General features: G+C 37.8%; 1 protein-coding gene across 3 annotated transcripts in view; it reads right to left on the reverse strand.

The window, feature by feature from the left end:
• Positions 1-22,901, reverse strand: part of LOC115433783 (Kv channel-interacting protein 2) — a 166,842-nt gene that overhangs the window by 69,325 nt on the left and 74,616 nt on the right. The window contains exon 1 of one of the 3 annotated variants that reach the window (XM_030155278.1): positions 5,812-6,155. The exons of the other annotated variants lie outside the window; for them this stretch is intronic. Within the exon in view, the coding sequence (XP_030011138.1) occupies positions 5,812-5,899 (88 nt within the window). The 5' untranslated portion in view covers positions 5,900-6,155. Of the gene's footprint in view, positions 1-5,811; positions 6,156-22,901 lie in introns of those variants that run through there. 3 annotated transcript variants of the gene reach the window in all.

A 22,901-nucleotide genomic window follows, 5' to 3' on the forward strand; every position in this document is an offset into this window, starting at 1 on the left:
AATAAAAACCTACAGTAACCTATGGTACATATATGAAAACTAGTCTGAATACTGATCCACTGGTAGGGTCAGGTGTGTGCACTGCCAATTATTTGGTTCTTAGCAAAAAAAAAAAAAAAAAAGTGTTTTTAATGCTTTAGTGTATTTTAAGTGTTCATACATCTGTAGACATGCTTATTTATAGATTTAACAATCGTACTTCAAGAAGTCTTGTCAAGTGAAATCATCTTGCTGCATGGACAGGTATTTCACTTGTTTTGAGTACCTTTTTCCTTAGATTTAGTGTTTTTATCTTGTTTTTAGACACCCCTTTTTTGCAGTGTGGGTCAATGACATTACTTATTTCATGAGCAGAATAATGACAGGAGATGGGTAATTACATGAAACACATATTGTTGTTCAGACATAAAACCAAAACACTTTGGTTCATGTTTATGCATTTTAAACCCAGAAACACTGGGAATGCCTCATTACTGGTGCTCCAAGCATGACTTGGATTCCTGTGACTAGACTGCAACTTGAAAATGTGCCAGTAATGAAAAATAAGTTTTGGATTTTTTTTCTATTACAAAAATTTAGGAGCTTGAAATTCCTTCACATATTCTCGCTCCTAACTCCTTACATAGATGACATATTTCAACATTTTGGCTACCCCCAAGACAGACATTTTTTCAATAGGTGTGCTAAGCATCATTGTTTTGAGGTGCAGGTCAATGTGAAATACATCTAGACAACACTATAGTGATGGTTGGTTGTAGCTAGAAAAAATGTTAGGGTGGGTTAGGGGAAAAAAATACAGGGAGGAACATCTAAAAAAGACAAAATAAACAGCATGAAACCGGACATGAACCTTGGAGAACTATGTCATATGTACAGGGTGTCCCACAAAAATTGACATCATTTGAGATGTCCATATCAAAGTGACTACATGGTCAAGAGAAATGATACTTAATAGGAATTATTTTGGACATAAAATGTTTTATCCTACAAATTTCAAACGAAGAATTCTGGGGGATAGTAATATTATAATGTTCCAAAGTTATTATACATGTTCAATGTATGTGCCACTTCACACATCAAGTTGGTAGTGGAGTCCTTTTTTCTGACACAAACAGTCTTCCTCTTGAAACTTCTTATGCCACGTCCAAATCTGCTTTCCTGTTGGCGCTTATTTATAAAATTTTCTAACAAATTCACATTACGCATTCACATTTGACTGAGTTTGGGTGTTCTTCAATACACAGAACACCTTTTCTGTTGCAGTAAACAGCATGTCTAATCCTGAAAGTAGAACAATAAAAATGATTACACTTTTTTGAGATAAAAGAGCAAACAAATTTTAAACAAATTATTAGGTGATGAAATGATGTCAAATGTATTTATTGATTTAACAACTAATCAGTCACTTTACTCAATCCTCCAGACCCACCTGAATCTCTGTCATGGTTTGCCAGCTATTCTAAATGATGCTATCTATGGTACCAACAGGAAACGGGTCTGAGCAGCAGTAGCTCATTTGCAATAAAAGTAACATTTTCACTGCACAGTGACATTTGTCTCTGTGTTTGGGCCTCTCATCCACATGTTTATGGCATCATAGGTCACTTAAACAGATATCTTTTAAACCTCCTTCCAAAGAGATATTCAAGAAAATGAGAGAAATTAGAAATATTAACATCAGTATAATCGATATAAGGTTGTCAGCTGTTTAAAGTCCACTACATACAAAGTTTTTTCTGAGTATTTGTTGGTGTTTTGGTGTTCTAGTGCTTAAAGAGATATTTTATAAAATGAAAACAGTGTGGGTGAGAAAGGGGGAAAAGCCACTCAGAAAAATTCCCATAGGATCAGCCAGGGTATGAAATCGCTCTTTTAGAACAAGGCTGAAAACCACAGGTATAATGGATCATGTTTTTGAGTACTGACACTGAGATTTTACTTGTTAAATGCAGTAAAATGTGTCCCATTTAAACAATAACAGAATTACATTTACATATCATAAAATGGAGACACACTCACATCAGGAAATAAAGAAATATTTCAAGATAAGCTCAGAGTAAAAGCATGCACACCCTGATACTTTTGGGATTTTCACATATTTTGGACTGAGTACTGGCGTGCAGAGTTTGCTTGATCTGTCTTACCTTCTGGCCTTACTTTTAACTTTTTGGGCAACGTACACCTTGATCATTTTCACAAGACAGTGCTGAGGGGATAATTCCCAGCATGGCTCCATCCTGCTGTAAACTGACAAGAGGCTGAATTCACAATAATTGCACAGACTTCCATGAACGTGCCTTTAACAGTAACGTAAAATGAATCATTTATTATAAAGTTGTAGCTACAATTTAATGTAAACCTTCCACTGTTATTAGTCAGTGTCTTTACGTAAGATTTGTCTCTTTTTTGCAGTATAATGGTTTTACACTTTAACCACCAAATCCTACTTTTCACTAAATTTCTAAAATGGTGATTCAGTGACTGCTTCTTTTTGTGATGCTCGGACACCAAAGGCTTAGACTGTTTATGCTAGATAAGAGAGCGGCTGAAAGACAGATCGATAGAGCTCAAAGAGATTCTCTGCAGCCAAAGTCACAACATCTACAGAATAAGATAGTGCCACAAAAGAAAGTGAAGTGGAAAAGAGATAGTGTACATATAAGACATGCCTGTGAGCTCGTGTACTTAATGTGTATGTGTGTGTGGGCGGGAAAACCACTTGAGGAGTATTAAATACCTCTAAATTGCACTAAATAGGGTTAGTCCCACCATTAGGTAAATCAACACAAACAACGCTCTAGGGCAAAGACAATGAGAAGCAGATAGGCACATACATACAAAACAACATGGCTTTGAATCCCCTACAGAGGCTAATGAAACAAACTAATTATTGAGCAAAGTGAGGGCAAGAAAGAGTGTGACTACAAATGACTGTCATCAGTAATGTGCAACACACAATTACACGCAAACAAGCTACAACCAGACACAATGATGATTGCATTGTGTAGGTACATGGTGGGGTAGACAGAGGATTGTGATTATGGATGTAATTGACAGAACTAATTATAGACACAAGAGCCTATCCAGAAACACAGTGGATCATCAGGGGTCAGTGGGGATACAATTTTAACAGTTAAGTGAAGAAAAAGTGCCAATTAACCTGGGGCTTACTTATGTCATTTGTCCTTTTTGCTCTATTAGGTTCATACACAGTTTGACAGAGCAGACTAAATTCTGTCTCTCCATGGCGGCCTTAAATGGCACGTCCCTGAGCACCTTGGCACAGCCAAAAATGCCACAATCCTCAAATACCAAACTCTGAATGGCCTTGATGAAATCCCTATGTAGCACAGCCATTACACAGTTCAGCCCTCACTGGCTCCCATTGCAGCGAAGAAAACATCTCCCTCTCTCTCCCATTGGAACAGACACGCAGGAGCCAGTAGTCATGGTAACCCCATTCTGGGTAAACTTAAAGATGGACACACACACAGACACATGGAGATACACACAATGTTTTAATAAATACTTTATGGATGGGAGCGGGTGAAGAGGCTTTGAGACTGTGGTAGTTAGTTTACTGTCTGAACAGCGGAGGGTTTGTTATGCAAGGTCAGTCTCAAATTCCAGGATTTACCGCAGCTTACATTACCTTTGCAGCTGTAATACTACTAGTGCATCTGTCTGCGTGTGTTTGTTTGCACGCATGAGCCACCAAACAGATGTCTGCTACGTTAATTACTAGAGTTATTAAAATCCTTTCATACATCTCAATATTAAATTAGTAAATTAGCACAAAAGGATCAATTCATCAAAAAAGAAAAATCAATGTGTGTAATGGTTGAAAATGAATGTATAGTATATGTTTGTTCACATCTGAATAAGGGAATTAATTATTAGAAAATTAACAGCTTCCGTATGAAAGTGACATGATTTTAAAAGGCACAGGTTTGTGAGGTCAACCCTGTTACCAGAGCAGATGTTTCTGAACCAAACATTCACTTTACATATGTGTGTATTAGTTTCTTATATGCTCATGCCACTTTTCATCTGTCTTTTAGAGACTGCAGTAAAAGCAATATTCACTAGTCAATACTGTCTGATTTAATTACCAAGTAGGGAACCAGTCTGTGGTGTTCAGCCCCAAACCAACAGTATTTGCTCCTACTAATGATATAACAAAACAGAAACAAACAAACAAACACAAAACTCAAAGTGATCAATATATAAATGGAAACAGTGCATGTGTTTGGTCATTTTCAGCTACAAATACAGTAATTCCTCTTTTGGTGCACTAGTATTTATGAAAGGTGTATTGATCTACAGCATCTGGATGTGTTTTTGCCAGAGGAATCATCTATAGAGGCTTATATTCTAATTACATCTCAAGTTCAGCTCTGTCAGTTTCAGTAACAAGATGCTTTTAACGCAGCTTTTGTTTCCTAAGAACAAATGTACCTCATAATGTCAAACATTCTGCAGGTAGTATGTGTGAGCGACATGCCCTCCATACATACCCACATGTTAAACTACTGCTCCAAAAGCACGAACAAGAAGCTTTGCAGATGTCAAAGTCTGAAGAGATAACACGGAGAAAAGCCGGAGTGGAGATGAACAGCACGGATGTCAAATTAGCATTCACACCCTGCTCTATTGACAAGGTCATCTAAACACAGCTTTATCTCCACCTTCTAGGATCAACTGCTGGGATTCAATAGAACCACCCTACTCTGTTGTGTCTTCCCCAAGGCAATATGAGCTGCTGCTCAATATCACTCACAAGGAAAAGAAGAAAATGGGTGTTAAGCTTAGCAGCAGGTTGTCAATAGGCTATGTTATAGAGGGTGTCTCCAGCAAAAAACACTTTATACAGCCAAGACTAAGCTCTGTAGGACAAAGAGTGTGTGGACATAAAAGATATAAGACCTTCAAAGTAATGTGAAAAGAATTTGACTGATCTTATACAAGTTTAGTTTAATCTCTGAGCATGGATTAGCAATATAAAGTTGTGTAGCTGTACAGGAAAAGGCTAGGGAGGAGGATGGGGATGAGTGAGAGGATGCCATACTGAGAGCTGGCTGAAGGGCTGGATAAAAGGCTGTGTGTGTCTTTCTCCCACTGAGAGTTTCTCAATGGAGGTGGAATGCCACATGCTTCCAGAGGGCAATCTGTTTGACTGCTATAGAGAGGAAACAGGAGGAGAGGGAAGGACAAAGCCGTGAAGGCAGGAGGAGGATGAGGAGAAAGAGTCAAGAGGAAAAAGGGAGAGTAAGTTAATACAGCCCTAACGGCTAATTCTCACTGTGCATAATCATTATTGATTTTACTATTATACACAGAAATGGAGCAAGTAAAAACACATGTCCTCAGGCAGACATGCATTCGTACTGTATGTTGAGTTATTTACAGTACATATGCACATACATTATACAGAGAATAATGACTGGAATCTTAGGGCTGTTTGATGTCTGAGCTCCACACAGATGAAACAAAGCACACACTCTCAGAGATGCAAACCAAAACACACAAACACCACTTCTCTTTTGTTCAAATGTTTGTTATAGATATATGCAAAGTAGAAGCGCATGTACTTCACTATCCTCCAGGTATGAGGTAGATCTAAGACTCAAACTGAAAACTGACTTGAAACACCAAAACAAAACTATCAGCGAAGATCAGAAAACACCGCTTCTCCTCCGCACACAACAAACTCTGACTACAACCACCTCCAGATGTGTTCTTCATCTGGGAAAGAAGAAGGAGCCACCAGCAAACCCTCTGAGTTTGGAAGTGGAAGTTTTGGGTGCCTACCTTGGGTGAGCGTTCCCATGAGGAAGCGGTAGAAATAGCGAGCCACCTTGGTGAGCTGCCTCTTGCACCTTTTCCTGCACTGGCTCATCTTGGTGCAGCTGTGCTGGAGGTGGAGGTGATGGTAGGGATAGTGGAAGGAAGTGGTGGTGGTCGGCTATAATCTGCCAGGGGAAGCAAGCTCTCAAGGTAGGAATGAGGGGAGGAACAGAGCACCGGGAGTGTGTGTACGTAGGTGTGTGTGTGTGTGTGTATGTGTGTGTGTGAAAAATGTGTGAGGAAGTCTGACTGCCGCTGCTCTCCTCTCGTCCTCACTTACTTCTCCTCCTCCTCCTCGTTCCTCTCTCCCCCTGCTCTTTCTCTCCGTTCTTTTCTCCACCTGTAGGGCGCTGCCTGTCAATCAGCCTGCAAGCGGCGCTCTGTCTCCTCCCCCTCACGTTCTGAGAAGCCCTGTACCGGCCTCTGATTGGTTGGGAGCGGAGCATGGCAGAAAATTACAGACCGGCACACATGTGAGTATGTATGTGTGTGAGCAGTGTACTACGAGGAGGGCGGCTTGAGTGGCAGGTGGTGTTTTTTTTTGTTTTTTTTTTCCTGTAGCTGCACACACTCTTGTGGATGTTTTTTTTTTTTCTTCCTATTTTCCCTCCACTCCCTACTCATAAAGACGACAGCCTCTAAATGTGTGTGTGTGTGTGTGTGTGTGTTTGAGCCAGCAGGAGGTTGAGTAAAGTGACAGAGGAAACAAAGCAAACCCATTATTAGCATCACACACCACCCCTCTCTGTCTATCTGTCTGTCCGTCCTTCTGTTTCTGTCTGTCTGGTGCTCTCTACACTCATTAATGGTATTCATAACACACACAGAGAAAAAGGATGTGGAGGGGGGAGGGCTCAAAGTAAAAAGTGAAGGCACATGAGAGATAAATAGTGAGGCGGAGAAATATAAAAAAAAAAAAAAAAAAAACATGCATAATTAATTACTTTCCACTATTTTCAGGTGTAAAATAACATTGAGCAAAAGCTTGACAGCACAAAAAAAAAAAGGTTGCTGAATAAATACCAGCCCTCCACAGCAGCTCAAGAACGAATTATTATCTGTCAGTAGACAAGGAGGAAAATAGAAGAGGGAAAGAGAAAGGAGGAGCTCTTAAATCTGGTGGGATTGAAGAGAAAGGTATTTATGTAAAGCCTCTCTTCATGTCATTTTACCTTGCTCTCTCTCTCTCTCTCTCTCTCTCTCTCTCTCTCTCTCTCTTTCTCTCTCTTTCTCACTCCGAACACTTGCAGAGTCACTAAAACAGGGAAATACTCTCACCTTGTTTTCCCTGTAGACACATTTTATTGTTTTTCCACCCTTAACTTCCACAGTACCTGGTTAAACTGCTGCCACTTTACCTTTATCCTCTCTGTTTGTCCCTGATGCTGAATTAAAAGCGATTACCATTACCACAGCAACCCCAGACCCCATGGATTTTTCTGGCAGCCTGAGTGGCACTCCCACCCTTCACGTACACATACACACATCTCCTCTCCACAGAAGAGGGAAAATCAATTAAACGTCAGAAAAATGCCCCTCTTAAACACTCCTTACACTCTGCCAAACAGAAGACACCGTGGAAGGTCAGAGGGCAGGTGAGCCTTTGACAGCGGGCTGTTTTGTACGATTAACGGCGGGTTCATATTACACTGAGCCCTGAAACAACCCAGCAACACGGACGGATTTCATAACAGATCCTAATGAAAGGGACTTAAGAACATGCGGGAGACCAGATGGGGCAGACTTTAAGATTTTTCTTAGCCAGCATTAAAGACCGTATAGGGATTACTTACTAATTATTAACTTCTTGGTTCAGGGATTGCTCATAATTCAGGTCAGGAGTTTCTTATCTGTTATCCGAGAGTGTTTAGTTTGTATCTGTATCTTGAGTGAGTGAATGTAGGGTCTTATACTTCACTGCAGGTGCCCTATATGAGGCTTTCTTCACTTTAAACTCCTCATATCAGAGCTTGTCTGAAAAATCCCCACAAGCACATTTTATCGTATGATGCGCCCCATCCTGGCAAAGTTGTCTTACAATGAAACTGCAAAAATACACAAGAAAATGGATATTATAATAGGGACAATGTGCTTTAACCCTATTAAGCCTAAACCATTAAATCATTGACAGAAAATTCCAGTTCTTTTGGTCTCTTGGTCCTTCTGAACAACCAATTTTTTTTTTTTTTTTTCAAATATCAGTTTCCGTGTATGAGTTTCAATTTTGTATCATATTTGATACATTGGGTCTCACTGCTCAAATATTATTTTTGAACAAACAAAAACATAACATAACACAATCATGTCTAATAAATTGGTAATTCCTTATCAAAATTGGCAAAGTTCTGTCTCCTTTCTCATTAATGACAGTCTTGTAGTGTCACTGGAAAGGCCTCTGGTGAACCAATTCCTCCTCCTGGTGGATTATCCGTGTATTGCATGTATCTAATTGTATATATCTGGTTTTTCAAGAAAAAAAATATCACAGTGATCATGTAGAGGGCTTCAAAATTCATGCTTCAAATATGATACGTTTGGCGTTATAGGGTTCAACCACTATGTAAATAATTTATTTGTTGTATTAGAGGTCATCTGACAGTGGTTTTCCAAAGATGATTAGAATAATAAAAAGCAGATATTCAATGAATTTGACAATAATCAAAGCTGGAAAAAAATTATTGCCACGAATTAACAATATTTGACTTTAAAATAGATTATTTTGAGGCAACAAAATAATAAATACCTAAATAAATAAGTGTTCGAACTGAACACCAAATTAATTAAGAGAATGTGTGCCATCTGTTTTAGAAATTAAGGTCTCTCAAAGTCAGTAAATGCCAGTTGATGTTTGCCATCAGCCACAGCCATCGCCAAGTTCTGCTGATATTTTGTAAAATGTCAAACATCCATGCATAAATATTCCTTTACCAGCCCTGAATCCACAATCAGCTCGATATTAATCTACAGAAAAACATAATATTTCATATGCATATCATGTTTTATAGTCTTCAAAGTAACTCAAGTTCTATTCACATGGGACTAGTGTAACCGCCAATGACTTGAACATTAACCCCAAGTCTCTGTTTCATGTGGCGTATTCATCTGTGTTTGTTTGGGTTTACTGACATTATTCCCTGGTTCTGATGTCAAGGGCAAGCTCAAAACTTAACTGTTGAAAGACAGAAAAATGTTCCTTCCTGTAGCTGCGATGCATACCATCCTTCTCATCATCTTTTCAGACTCTTCTCTGAAGGATTTGCTCTTTCAGTGAATATCTATGTGAAAACATGAGCCTCCTGAATTTGCACCAAGAACACTCTTAAAACATTAATTTAACTACACCAGCGCAGGCTTCATAGTTGTCAGCCACAAGTTATGCAAAAGAAAGTAGCGTTGGAAACAAAAAATCCAACCAAATTACAGAGATGCCAATTCACACATGAATAATATTACCACAGGACTTTTGTATTTGCTCATATAATTTGCTGGAGGAATTTTTACTTTCCAAAATTACACACATGGACAGTTTGCACAGAATTAAGATCACTGATAATCTCTGCAATAATTATAATTCAGCAGAGGTCCACAATACTAGTCCCATGCAAATAAGGTTTTAGGTAGTAATATATAGTTTTCAATGGGTAGAACACCAGACAGAGTGTAACCCTGCCAATTTAACATGTTTTTCAAGCCACAAATGCCTAGATCACCTCTAATATCAACTGGAACCCTTGTGATCCATATAACTCAGCATTTACTGACTTTTTAAAAATGTGTTTCTTTTATATATATATAATGCATTTTAATGCACAGCAGGCAAAAGACTACCTGTGGAGGAGAATCTCTACTGCTACAAGATGAAAGTGGAGAAAACAGACAGTTGGATAGATTTACATATGGATGGACTCCTGCTGCTCCTGCTGCCATTTGGGGGTGAATGATAAGACTATAGTCTGGTGAGGCTGATTAGAAAACATTATCTAATAATTTTGTTTAGCAGAATCCTGTTAATTTTAGTTCTTACTGTAATGATGGCAGAAGGATTGAGGTAACATCTTCTGACATAAATCCGATCCACTGTAAGGTCCACAGTTTCCATAGTTAAATGTCTGCATTGACTCTACTGTCTGCTGCTGTGATTTGTTTTCACTTGTATGACAGAGGAGAAAATTATCATGTGTGAGATTTCTTTCTTTCTTTTCTTTTGAAACGTAAGCAAGGCTTGTCTCCTTAACAGTTAGTGCATCAAATTTACAACTATGTAGAATTTTGGCTTAATAAAGTTGATAAAATAACTGGTGGGCAGTTAAAGACAGTGTTATTTGTGTGCAACATGAAATTATGAATTTGCAGGTACATTAAAAAGTAAATATAAAGCAAAATTAAGTATCAGTAAAGTAAAATTTGTCTTTGAAATGCAGTAGAGTGAGTACAGTGAGCATGAAAATAGAAATAGACCAGACTAAAACAAAAGTATGTCAGAACTGCACAAATACACAATGTTCTTTCGTACAGAACATTTGGCTCTGCTAATCTGGACAAACCTCTCAAACCCTAAGCACCAGCTAAGATTTTATGAGCTTGATCAGGATTCAAACGGCACTGAAACTCTATGAATGGTAATGCTGCATTTTACCCTGCACAAAGTCACTTTTCTGTTTCATTTCTCTTTCACTTCTTGCCTGTATCGCCTGTGTCTCTTTGTTTACCTTTGAAGAAAGTTCAAAGAAGGTCCCCTGATGCCACACAGAGGTAACCTGAACCAAAAGTCTGCACTGAAGCTCACTGCAGCACAGTTACGACAGCCTGTGTTGATATTGCTGGATAAATGGAACAGACACCAGTCAGCTAAACCTGTCCACTACCTGCAGCCCCATCTTTATCATCCTGACGAGATACTGTAGGAGTCTGACAACATGTTATAAAATATTGATTATCCAAGTTCAACTGCAAATCCAAAAACAAAAAAAACAAAACAGAACTCTTCTGTCCATAGTCTCCAGGGCATTCTCAACCATTCAGTATTGGCTGAGTAACACAAAAACATAAGAAAATACTGAATTACAGGCAGAATAGTTAATGTATTGAAATTTCAGAATTGGAAAAATTATAAAAGTCAGTTTTATAGGTTTATACTTGGTCTGGTGGATCATTGCATCAATAAACATAGATCTGAAGAAGTGCAATAGAATTAGATTTAGCAAATAATTATGTGTTTTTGCATGTGAGAACCAGTAAAATGACTGGAATATACACTGAATGAATACAAAAAACAAACAGCAATGCCAAATTAGATGTAAAAAGCGGTGAAATCCTGTAGGAGGAGCTGCAGAAACAACACATGATGTTAGACACATCTTTGACAAACTATAGAGGAGTTTGTAAAAGTTCTACATGATATGACATTATTTGATCATTCAGTTAAGGTGGTAGCTTCAGGTTTTTGACAATACACCCCTTACATCTGTCAGCAGTGTAGCTATTATGTTATTGTAAAAAATACTATCTAACAAGTTTAAAGCCATAACAGTGATGATCACAGTGAAGAACCACCTTGATGTAAACAAGCATAAAAATCTGCATTTTCTTTCATTAACTTTCTGAGAATTTGGTTAAAATTTGCATTTCATTTGGATGTAAACAGACCTACAGAAAATCAAAGAATTATGTCTGCTTTAACAAGGTAGGCAAGTTTTTTGTCACTGGACCAAAAATAAATAAATTAATTAAACACTCCCGACCAACATTGTTTATTCTCTTTCTAGGCACTCTGCACACACACTAACAATCATACAAAATCTCTCTCTAAGCCCATGAATAATAAAGTCTGCTAGCTGTCTCATTGTAGCTTATAAAAGAAATGGCACCCACAGCCACACATTCTGTGAGATAAAAGCAGAAGAACTGAAGCAAAAGACTGAGCAATCAATGTAGCATGAAGGATAGCAGACTCACAGCAGTTACACAGCATCGACAAACACACATTCACACGTACAGTATACACACACACACACACACACACAAGTGATGGCCTTACGGGGAGAGGTTAAAGTTTAATAGAGTGTGCTTTAGATAAAGGAAGCAGGAGACTAATAAAAATGTAATGTGAAAAAGTTAAGGCCAGGGCCAATACTTATTCATACACATATTCATACAGTTTATATAATGCACTAAGAGAGAATTTAAAAAAAACAATAGGAAGATTTAAATAAAAAAACAGTAGGCTTTACAGATGTACTTTTTTTAGCCTGGTTTAATGAACCGATTTCCTCTTGGGGATAAACAATATCTCTGATCTGAGTGTGAATTATGCCCCGTCCGTACTAACACAGATCGTTGTCAAAACATATTTTCTTCCCCCGTCCCGTCCATGTGACCTTTGTTACACAAATGATCTCTGTCCACACATCAACGGAAAAATGACAACAAACTGGAACAAATGCTTCTATTATGTGCATTATTTATTAATGGATTTTTATGCTGACTATTTTATTCTGTCTACAAGTGTTTTATTGGTGTTTTTTTCAGACCAATGCATCGTCATTTCGTTTTTACACTGCCTCTGTGATGGAAATGTTTAAATGACAATCAGGATCATCATAGGTTTTCCCTGGCTCATTTCTGGACCTGCTGCTGTGGTCCTGCCTCTCTCCACCTTCATCGTCATCACTCACTTATCCATATAATTATGATAGTGTTTATTATACAGTTCCACACATGTTCTAGTACAGTTATCTGTGCATCAGCTGCATCCATGTGTCTCCCCCTACCTCACCCCTCTCTCCCTCTCCCCCAGTCTCCCTCTATCTCTATCGCTCTCTCTTTTTCTCCTCCTTTACTCTCTCTCTTTAACCCCAACTGGTCAAGGCAGACAGCCATCCTTCAGGAGTCTGGGTCTGCTCCAGATTTCTGCTGTTAAAGGGAAGCTTTTCCTCGCCACTGTCACCAGTCACAAGTGTTTGCTCCTGGAGGATTCTGTTGGGTTTCTGTAAATTGGCTTAGAGTCTGGTTTTGACCAACTCTATATATAAAGTGTCATGAGATAACTTCTGTTATGATTTGGCACTATACACTACCAGTCAAAAGTTTGGACTCACCTTCTCATTTAAATGACATGAGATGGACCGCAGATGGCCAACAAGTGTTCAGCATCACTGAGAACTCCTTCAAGACATTTGGAAAACATTTAAGGTGACTACCTCATAAAGCTCATCGAGAGAATACCAAGAATGTGCAAAGCAATAATAAAAGCAAGATGTGGCTATTTTGAACAATCTACAATGTAAAACATGCTTTGAGTTATGTCACACTTTTTTTTAACTGCATAATTCCATATGTGTTCATTCATAGTTTTGATGCCTTCAGTGAGAATCTACAATGTAAATAGTCATGAATGTAAAGAAAAACAAGGTGAGTCCAAACTTTTGACTGGTAGTGTATAAATAAAATTTGATTTGATTTTGATTTGATTTAAAGAATCTGAATCTGAATTCTGTTGGACTTAAAACAGTGTGATTATATTGGACAAAGAGGCTTTAATCTGCTATCAAGGTGAGTAAAATCAACAAGTTCAGTCATAAATCTAAGTTTCCTTAACCCATAAAGACCCAGTGCTACTTTTGTGGCAGATCCCAAATATATTTTTCTTTGTAATGTGCATTTTTCAGAGTAAATCAAGTATTTTCCCTCTATTTAATTCACAGGTCATATAGATGTTCATTAAAGCTTAGAGTAAATTCAAAGGTGGGGTGGCCATGGCTCAGGAGGTAGAGTGGGTCGTCCAAAAACTCAAGGGTTGGTGGTTTGAACCTCAATCTAGTCATATGCCGTTGTGTCCTTGTACTTCACCCACCTTGCCTCCAGTGTCACTCACACTGGTGTATGAATGTGTATGAATGTTGGGTGGTGGTCAGAGGGGCTGTTTGATGCGAATTGGCAGCACACTTCTGTCAGTTTGCCCCAGGGCAGCTGTGGCTACAAACATAGTTTACCATCACCAGAGTGAGAATGTGAGAGCGAATGAATAATGGATCAATAATTTAAAGCGCTTTGTTTGCCTTGAAAAGCGCTACAGAAATTGAATCCATTAAAAAGGACATGGTGGTGCAGTGGTTAGCACTTGTGCCTCACAGCAAGAAGGTCCTGGGTTCGATTCCAACACCAGTTGACGGGGGGTGGGACCTTTCTGTGTGGAGTTTGCATGTTCTCCCCGTGTCTGCGTGGGTTCTCTGCGGGTACTCCGGCTTCCTCCCACCATCCAAAGACATGCACTAATAGGTTAATTGGTTAATCTAAATTGCCCATAGGTGTGAATGTGAGAGTGATTGTTTGTCTCTATATGTCAGCCCTGCGATGAACTGGCGACTTGTCCAGGGTGTGCCCCGCCTTCGCCCCTATGTAGCTGGGATAGGCTCCAAGCGACCCCCGTGACCCTAGTGAGGATAAAGCGGGTTCAGAAAATGAATGAATGAATAAAAAGGATACTATACCAAAAACAGAGAAAACTGAAGAAAAAGTGACTTTTTCAGTAAAAATATAACATTAACTGAACATAAAACTGTCTCCATCCACTGTCATTCATCCAACTCCATGGGTTTTACTGGTGAATCAATGTAGAAGATGACAGTGTCTCCACGTTCACTACGGAGCCTCTGAACGTCCAAATAGGTGAAATCTGATGACCATGAGAAGATGACAAACTGTATTTCACACCAATTATTTCAACGTGTTGATAGATTTCATGGTTCAGAGGTTATTAAACATTTTAGATCAGTTTATGGTTTGGTTGTCAGTGGCTGTTTGGGTCTTTATGGGTTAAGTGTTGGTTGTGGAAGTGTATTCTGTACATGATGTGGATTTGTCCATAATGCCAGTCCAGTCCATCTCCCAAAGGCATCAGTGCCGACCTTGACCTACTGCAGGTCATACAATGATTTCAATGATTTATACACCTGGATTTGATGTTTCAGGTGCAGCTTCATTACACAAAGCAGTAACAGATATGAGTAAAATGGGCCATGCCTCTTTGCTTTCCCTGTACACATGGATACACCTAAACTTTATGAAAATCTTCGCTGTGAGAAAAAAACAAAACAAAATGCTGTATATTTAGATGACAAACCAAAACATAGAAAAAAATGTGTTTTGCAAAATAGCCACATTAGCATTGACAGGGTATTAATAACAGTGAGTAGGTTAATGTTTCTGTAGTATTACAACAAAAGAAAATTTTTAAAATAGTCTGTGCCCCCCACACACACACCAAAATGGATGTAAAAGTAATAAAACCAAATCTTTAATAAAGTGTACAGACTGTCTATTTGTGAACTTGATGTGCACTACATGGTCTGTCTCTCCTGTTTTTCTGCACTGAGCTCATCTGTGTGGTACAAAAACACCCTTTGTGACTCATGAAGTAAAATAAAGCAATATGTTATAACACCTGTGAGGCTGCTGACTTTTGGAGGTCAAACATTTGCTTCTGTTGCAAAAAAAAAAACACAAGAAATGCAAAGTAATGTTCCTTGTGTAATTTTAGCTCAGCTTTTAGACTGCAACTGTGATTCCAGCTTTAAATAAGAGACTTTCTTCTGTTTGCAGTCACTCAAAATCAAAAGAGTTTTACATAGTCCAATACCAAACTTTTGTCCCTACAGGACCAATGCTGTCAGACACTCTACTGGTATTTGACAGGTTTATTGAAAGTAAAAAAAAAAGTCTCTGCAACATTAAGGCACCATCAGTCCAGCACCAGCAAGACAAGAACAGAAATAACAAGCAGGAGTGATTTTACACAATATTGGTCGATAGATTTTTTTTTTTGTTTTTATCTATGAAAAGAGTAAAAAAAATGTTCTCCAGGGAATAGAGATCAGGTTAATTGGGGTAAAAAGGAATGGCTTGTACTAAAAGTGATATCTATATGAGGTGTTTGTCCTTTTAAACACAGTGACACATGTCCAAGGTTTGTGCCAAGACTCGGCCACCTGCTCTCAGTGCATGTTTGTGTGTTTGTGTACAGGTTTGTTCAACCAGGAGTCTGAGTCACTGCTGAGATGTCTAGGGTGTGAACCTACAGTAGCTGCAGTCCATTAGCAATTATTACAAAGAAAAACAACAAAAACAACACATATAACAACACTACATGACAGGGCCCTTTGGCATTAATTATTGGCTGACAGAACCTTTTGCATTTAACTCTTTCCCCGCCATTGACGAGATATTCCGTCAATTGCTTCCCAACGCTTCCCCGCCAATGACGAGATTTTCCGTCAATCTGTGTTTTCACTGTTATACTGTAGTTGGAGGTGTTGTGGATCATGTGAATTACTTTCCTTAGTCCAAAAACAAACAATTAAGCAGCTTTTTCGGAAAAATGACGGGCCGGGTTTAACGTTTTTGCACTGGAGTCTCCGTATCCCATGGCAACGCATCCAGCGGCAGTCACTGAATGAGGAAATGAAGACTGCAGGAACCGCGCGCAGTTTCAAAAGCCTTAAAGATGATTATGGAGACAGAGTCTGACAATTCAATATATGATGGAGCTACAGAAGAACCATTTAGAGACAGGAACGGAGAAATAGAAGGTGAGGGAGACGGACACGGAACACGGGAAACAAGGAGCGGCTCAGGTCCGACACGGAGGTGCGGGTGGGGGGGGCGGGGGCACAGAGCAACACGGAGAAAATGACAGACAGGAGGAAGAGAAAAGAGACATTTCTAGTGGACATTCAAGGAGAAGACAGACATACAGACATGGGACAAGACAAAGGAAAGCTAGTCTGCATCTGTTAGAGTGAGTTCAGATTCAGACTGAGGACACAGAACATATTCAGCTGTAGAATGTCAGCAGGACACAGGGAAGACACTGTTGGATTTGGCTTTTGTATGAAATAAATAAATACATATATTCATACAGAGATAAATAACTAGATGTCCATATAATTATTTACAGATCAAACACAGCAGCTGGTCCAACAGGAGGACCTGGTGCAGCCAAAGGCCAGAAATCTACAGTATTTAGTGCATTTGTTTCTTTTTTTCTTGAAAATGAGGAATATTGAGGTGTTTATATCCAAAAGCTAAACTACTATGTGTTAGACTTATAACTGATGTATGTAAATGTGCAAAGTTTAGAAGGAACCTTGTGCTTTACAAGATGTTCGGTCTAAAGTTTGGTGTGGATTCCCCTAACATTTTGTGGAATGATGGGATATCTTAGAGCTGTTTGTTACTATTATTGCTGTTATTATTATTTTATTTTGTGATTTTGAAGATAGTGTTACTGTTGGTGAATAAGAAAGAGTCAAAAATGTAAATAGGAAATCAGTTTTCTCTTGAAAATCAATATCTTTGAAAAAAATGCAATTTTCTCAGCTTTTTGCTCAAAATTCAGTTTTTTCCTGAAAATGACCAATATTCAAATGTTTATATCTCACGAACGAATAAAGATAGAATAAAATAGTTTTTTGTGTTTAAAAGTTGAAGTTCTGTTCTTTCTTTTGATGTATTCAGTGTTCACATACTCCTAACACAACATTTTCAGTGAGCCTCCAAAGATTAGTGAAAATGACCAAAACGGCTGGCGCTGGCTACCAACTCACTGGAAAATGCTCTGGCGGGGAAAGAGTTAACAGTAGCTTGTTAATTGCGACTTCAATCAAATGGCAACAGCTCTGAGTCACATACATCGAATGAATAAGAATGACATCACTAAATCACCAGTGCAGGCATTGAACGATATGAACATGGATAAAGAGGCAGACAGCCTGGAGAACAGACTAATCTGAGAGTGTTGAGTTTGTTCTGTGTCTGGCCACACTGTCAATCAAACAGATTTCCTCCTGGTAAAAACCATGGCCAGTCACAACCTTTCTTCTAATATGGTCCAGGTTCCAGACAAAGATAAACACTGTCAAATAATGGTCTCAGTCCTTAACACACAGAGATACTGTAAACGCACTATTAAAGCTATAACAAACACAAACAAAATAGTACCATGATTTTACATTTAAAAGAAAAAACAAACAAACAAACAAACAAACAAAAAAACAACTATAGCTAACTATGGTATTTATTTCATTAAAACCAAAACATATTTTTACTTTTACCAAATGACAACCTCAGTTGTGCTGTTAAGTCAACACAAAACATTGTTACCCAAATCACAATAATATATTAAGTAATATAGTAAGCAAATACATAGAGACATACAATATTTCTTATGTCAGGGTCTTTTGCATCCACTATTGTGAAAATCCTTCAAAGTTAAAGCCTATGTTGAGTTGTGATTATATTATATTATATTATATTATATTATATTATATTATGTTATATTATATTATATTATATTTGATGAACTGGCGACACGTCCAGGTTGAACCCCACCTTCACCCATAAGTAGCTGGGATAGGCTCCAGCAACTCCCATGACCCTAGTGAGGATAAAGCGGGTTCAGATAATGAATGAATGAATGTTATATTAGATTAGATTCAAATTAGTATTCATCTCTTCTCAAATTCCAGCAGTATCCTTAAACTTAAGACAACAAGGTATGCAATAAATGCTAATAAAGCACAGTTTAAAGCAAACAAACATATGTATAAACACAGAGTGACATGGGTTTTGGTCAAATGCCTGCACAAATGACTGTGGTTAATTTTAAAGCATTTCCATAGTAAATTTTATGACACGTCAAACACAGAAACTAATCTAGGCGACTCGCTAATCTTCCTTTACTGCCTCATATTACACTTTTATATGCAAATCATTCCTGCTAGATCAGGCTAAAGTAAGAGGGAAGGGCTTACATAAGAGAGGTAAATTGTGAAATATAATTATAAATTGAAGGGTTATTAATGATGAGGATTATGCTGAAATGCTGTGACAGTTATTTTTCCCCAAGTCAAAGATGTAAGTATCAAACTGTCGTTCATGGTAACTATCTATTGTATTGTAATCTGTTAGTATTTGTTGTAACTACAGTATATATTCATTGGTTGTGTCTAGAAGCCTTTTGGTTTGTGTCTGAAATTAATTCTCATTTTCAAATAGGTCTAGAGATGCTAGGCAAGAAAATGCTGGCAGACAGACAGAAAGGTCAAACAGAAACAAGACATAAGATAACGAACAGACACACTTGCTGCACAGCTGACCTGTCAGTTGAGCTCCAGATCTGAAGGGTGACTCTGTGATTGGGCCCATCATTAGAACAGAGACCTCTGTGACTCTCAAGTGAAAGTCAGAAATATCATCAACTCAGTAAAAAAAAAAAAGGTATAACTCTACTCTGACCTCACCTGCTTAGTCTTATCTTTAACTCATAAAGACACACTAGTGTTGGGAAATATGTAAAATTTACCCATAAATACCCAAATTGCCACTGGCAACGAAAAGCCTCTACTGATGTAAAATGTTTAACACCTGTTGATCCATTAAATCCCATCAATACATGTAAATAACTGGTGTAAAATGCAGTTTGTCATCTTTTTATGGTCATCAGATATGACCCATTTGGACGTTCAGTGGATCTGTAGTGAACGTTAAAACACTGTCATCACCTGAAACATTGATTCACCAATAAAGTTATGTAGTCTGACAAATGACATTTGATGGAGACACTAATTTTATATTCAGTTATCAATATCTGTGCTGAAAAAGTCAGTTTTTCTTCAGTTTTCTCTGTTTTTATATAATAACTTTTGAATTTATTCTGAGTTTTTCTGAACATCTACATGGTCTGTCAATTAAATATAGGAAAATACATGATTTACAGCAGAAAAATGCAAAATAAAGAGAATAATATTATGATAAATGGTGATAAATCACTTAAGAAAGGTTAACGAGAGAGAAAAAAATATTTGGGAGCACACAAAAGTGGCGCTGGGTCTTTATGGATTAAACTCACCTAAAAGGCTGATTTGTATATTTGCGTTCATATGCAAATAAAAAGTGTCATGAAGGATGACGTGTGTGTCAGTGTATTCTGATTGTGATTCCACGTATTTGGAATCGATGCAGCAGTCACTGTGGGCTGTCATATGAACACAAACACACACAGGAATGTTAAGGGCACTATACTTGAGAGTCTGGCAATGCCGTGTGTGCGCACACACACACACACACTTGTTTTTAACACTATTTTTGCAGCACGCGAAGGCACCAGCTGGTGAAACCCACTCAACATTCAATTCACTGAGAACATGTGACTGTGGAGTGAAGAAAGGGAGGAGAGAAATAAAGAGACTGAAGAGAGTCAACGAGAAGGAGGAGCAAATAAAAAGAGGCACAGGTGGAAACACTTGTCTGTGGGGATGCAGGGTAGTCTTTAATATAAACATAATGAATTCTGAATGAAGTCACAGAGGCTCCATCCTGTTTAGGTCCCCACGCCGCTGCTTGGTCCACTTCCTCTGTATCTAACTAGTGTGGATTTAAAACTAGATATAAAACAGCAGCTCTGCACCAGTGCTCTCATGCTGTACTCACATTATGGTAGAAAAACAACTGCTGGGTGCCTCCTTCATTATTGTGTACTGTATGTGGTGTGCAGCTGTCCTGTGCTGATGTATGTGGTTTATGGCTGAAAAAGCTGCAGGATACTGCTTGTGTGGGAAATTTATAGCACAATGTGAAACACCTTTATCATTATTTCAGCCCTATCTTTAAGCATAGATGATGGATAATGAAGTAAACATTATCTTGCTGCACTGTAAGCAGTATTTGGGAAATTTGCACATTCATTACACAAGGGACAAATGCTTCTTGTCCGCAACCATGGGTCAAATCAACAAAGGGATTGCATCCACTAATTTTACAGGGACAAATGTAGGGTTTGAATGTACAATGGGCTGTGTTTAATGCACCTTTTCACAGAGAATTTACAGTGCAACCACCCTGGTGAGGTTTTGCACCTGAGAGCAATTTGACCTCGATTTACATCAGAGCAGAGTTTGTAGTGTTATAGGTGTTTCTATGTAAATCAGGACATAATAAAAATAGCAAAAACCTTCAGATTGTGTTGTGTTTGATGAGCAGAGATGCACACATGGAACTGTCCACAGTCAAACCAACATTTAGCTTTCATTTCATATGTGATATATATATATATATATATATATATATATATATATAAAAACACAATTCTGAAATGGCCATCAAAAAAGGGCTCTATGTAATATATAATTCAGGAAGATCTGAGATGTATGCGATTAATATCTGATTACTGAAGTAACATTACCTGTCACTGAATAATCTAGGATTTGTCAGAAATATTCATTCTGATGTTCTGTTTTGTGACAAAGCATCCTCAAACTCCAAAAGAGATTGAGCACATTAATGCAGTAGCATTAACTTCATTAAAAGCAGATCAATTAGCATCTAAAAGTTGATAATACTGTGCATTCTGCCGCTGTTACACTCCAGGATTGAAGGATAATAAATATATATGGATTTATAATGAAGCAGTCTTACCATCATCATATTCATAACATAACATAAAATAACATATCATATTACCATCACCATCATTTTTAAGCACCCAAAAGTCTTGAGATAATACACATTCTGACCTGATCCCTCCAATATCTGAACCCACATTTCACCCTTGTTGCCATTGAGCACTGAATAAATGTCATTAACCCTTTCATGCACAGTGGTCACTACAGTGGACAAATTCAAAGCTGTTCTCTTGTATATTCATGGATTTTGTTGTTTTACTTTCATATCAACCAACACAGTGGATGCTTATGCAACACCCCATACATTACAATTCATACCATTACTGTTCCTGTTCTTGATAAACATGATCTGCAGTAACATATTTGAGTGTAAAACAATTGCTAATTGTTATTAAACTGTAATGTAAATTTATTTTAAAACATTTTTTTGTTGTTGTTGCATATTATCTGAGTGAGTAATAACTAGTATTATAGTATGTTAAAATGTGAGGAAACACCAGATTTCTAGCATAAAAAATTATTTTATTTCATAGTTTTTGCACAATGTCAGTAAATACATGTTTATTTGCTTCAAAAATTAAACACAGGGTGTCCAGCTGAGTGAATATTTTTGTAACTCCATGAAAAATAGATTCCCAAAAAAATTTCAGTCACATTGTTTTTTTCATGCCTAAAGAGGAATGAAAACATTCATTAAAAAAATCTTGATTTAGGTATTCATAATTCATGCATGAAAGGGTTAAAGCCTCACAAACTCAAGAATTTGAAGAAAAAAAGAGATACCACAAGAGACAGTTTGTAAGAGGCAAGTTATGAGAGGAGATATGAGGTATTTACAACAGTCAAACTGCATAACAATGTGTGTTGTTTTTTGAGTTGTTTCATATGTGTAGCTGTATAGAAAGGATTCGATTTTGGACAGAATTTATGAATATTCTGTCATTTCCATTCATGTAGTCACATTTACATTTATATAAATTACATTTGCATTGGTACAAATGATAATGGCACTGTCAGGTTGGCGGTGCAGGTTGTGGTGAATTCCCCCTTTGCAGGTGCTGAGTGTATTATTTGTTTATCATTTGAACCAGTCTTGCACCTGTAAAAGCTGTGTAATCCTTTTTGTGGATCTGACACTTAGTATTAGTCTTTTGGCACAAATGCATCAATCCATAAAAACTGACATATACAGACTGATATAGTGATACAACATCTTTAAAGGTAAACAGCACAAGGTTAAATCCACAGATATAAGATGTGGACAGTTATTCATATCGAAGGTGATAGATTTTTATGGTTTACAGCGTGGTGGATTTGTGAGAGTGACTCAGTTTACCTGCTTTATTACACACACACTAACCTTTCATGTTGAGTGCTCTCCACTGCAGTGAGCGACTCGATGCAGAGTGACACTCTATGTTGAAGTACTAGTGGGTGGGAAAAGGCCACACAGAGACACTTACATCATTAAAGTCACAAGTTTTATCCATGATACACAAGATATAGCTTTGGCTTATTTATTTTATCTATTTGGAATATTTAATTTAACGAATCTGATGTGCTGCACAAGGAATTCTTGGCCACTGTTCATTCAAA

The sequence above is a fragment of the Sphaeramia orbicularis genome, chromosome 15, assembly GCF_902148855.1.
Source record: "Sphaeramia orbicularis chromosome 15, fSphaOr1.1, whole genome shotgun sequence".
In the NCBI taxonomy this organism is placed as follows: domain Eukaryota; kingdom Metazoa; phylum Chordata; class Actinopteri; order Kurtiformes; family Apogonidae; genus Sphaeramia; species Sphaeramia orbicularis.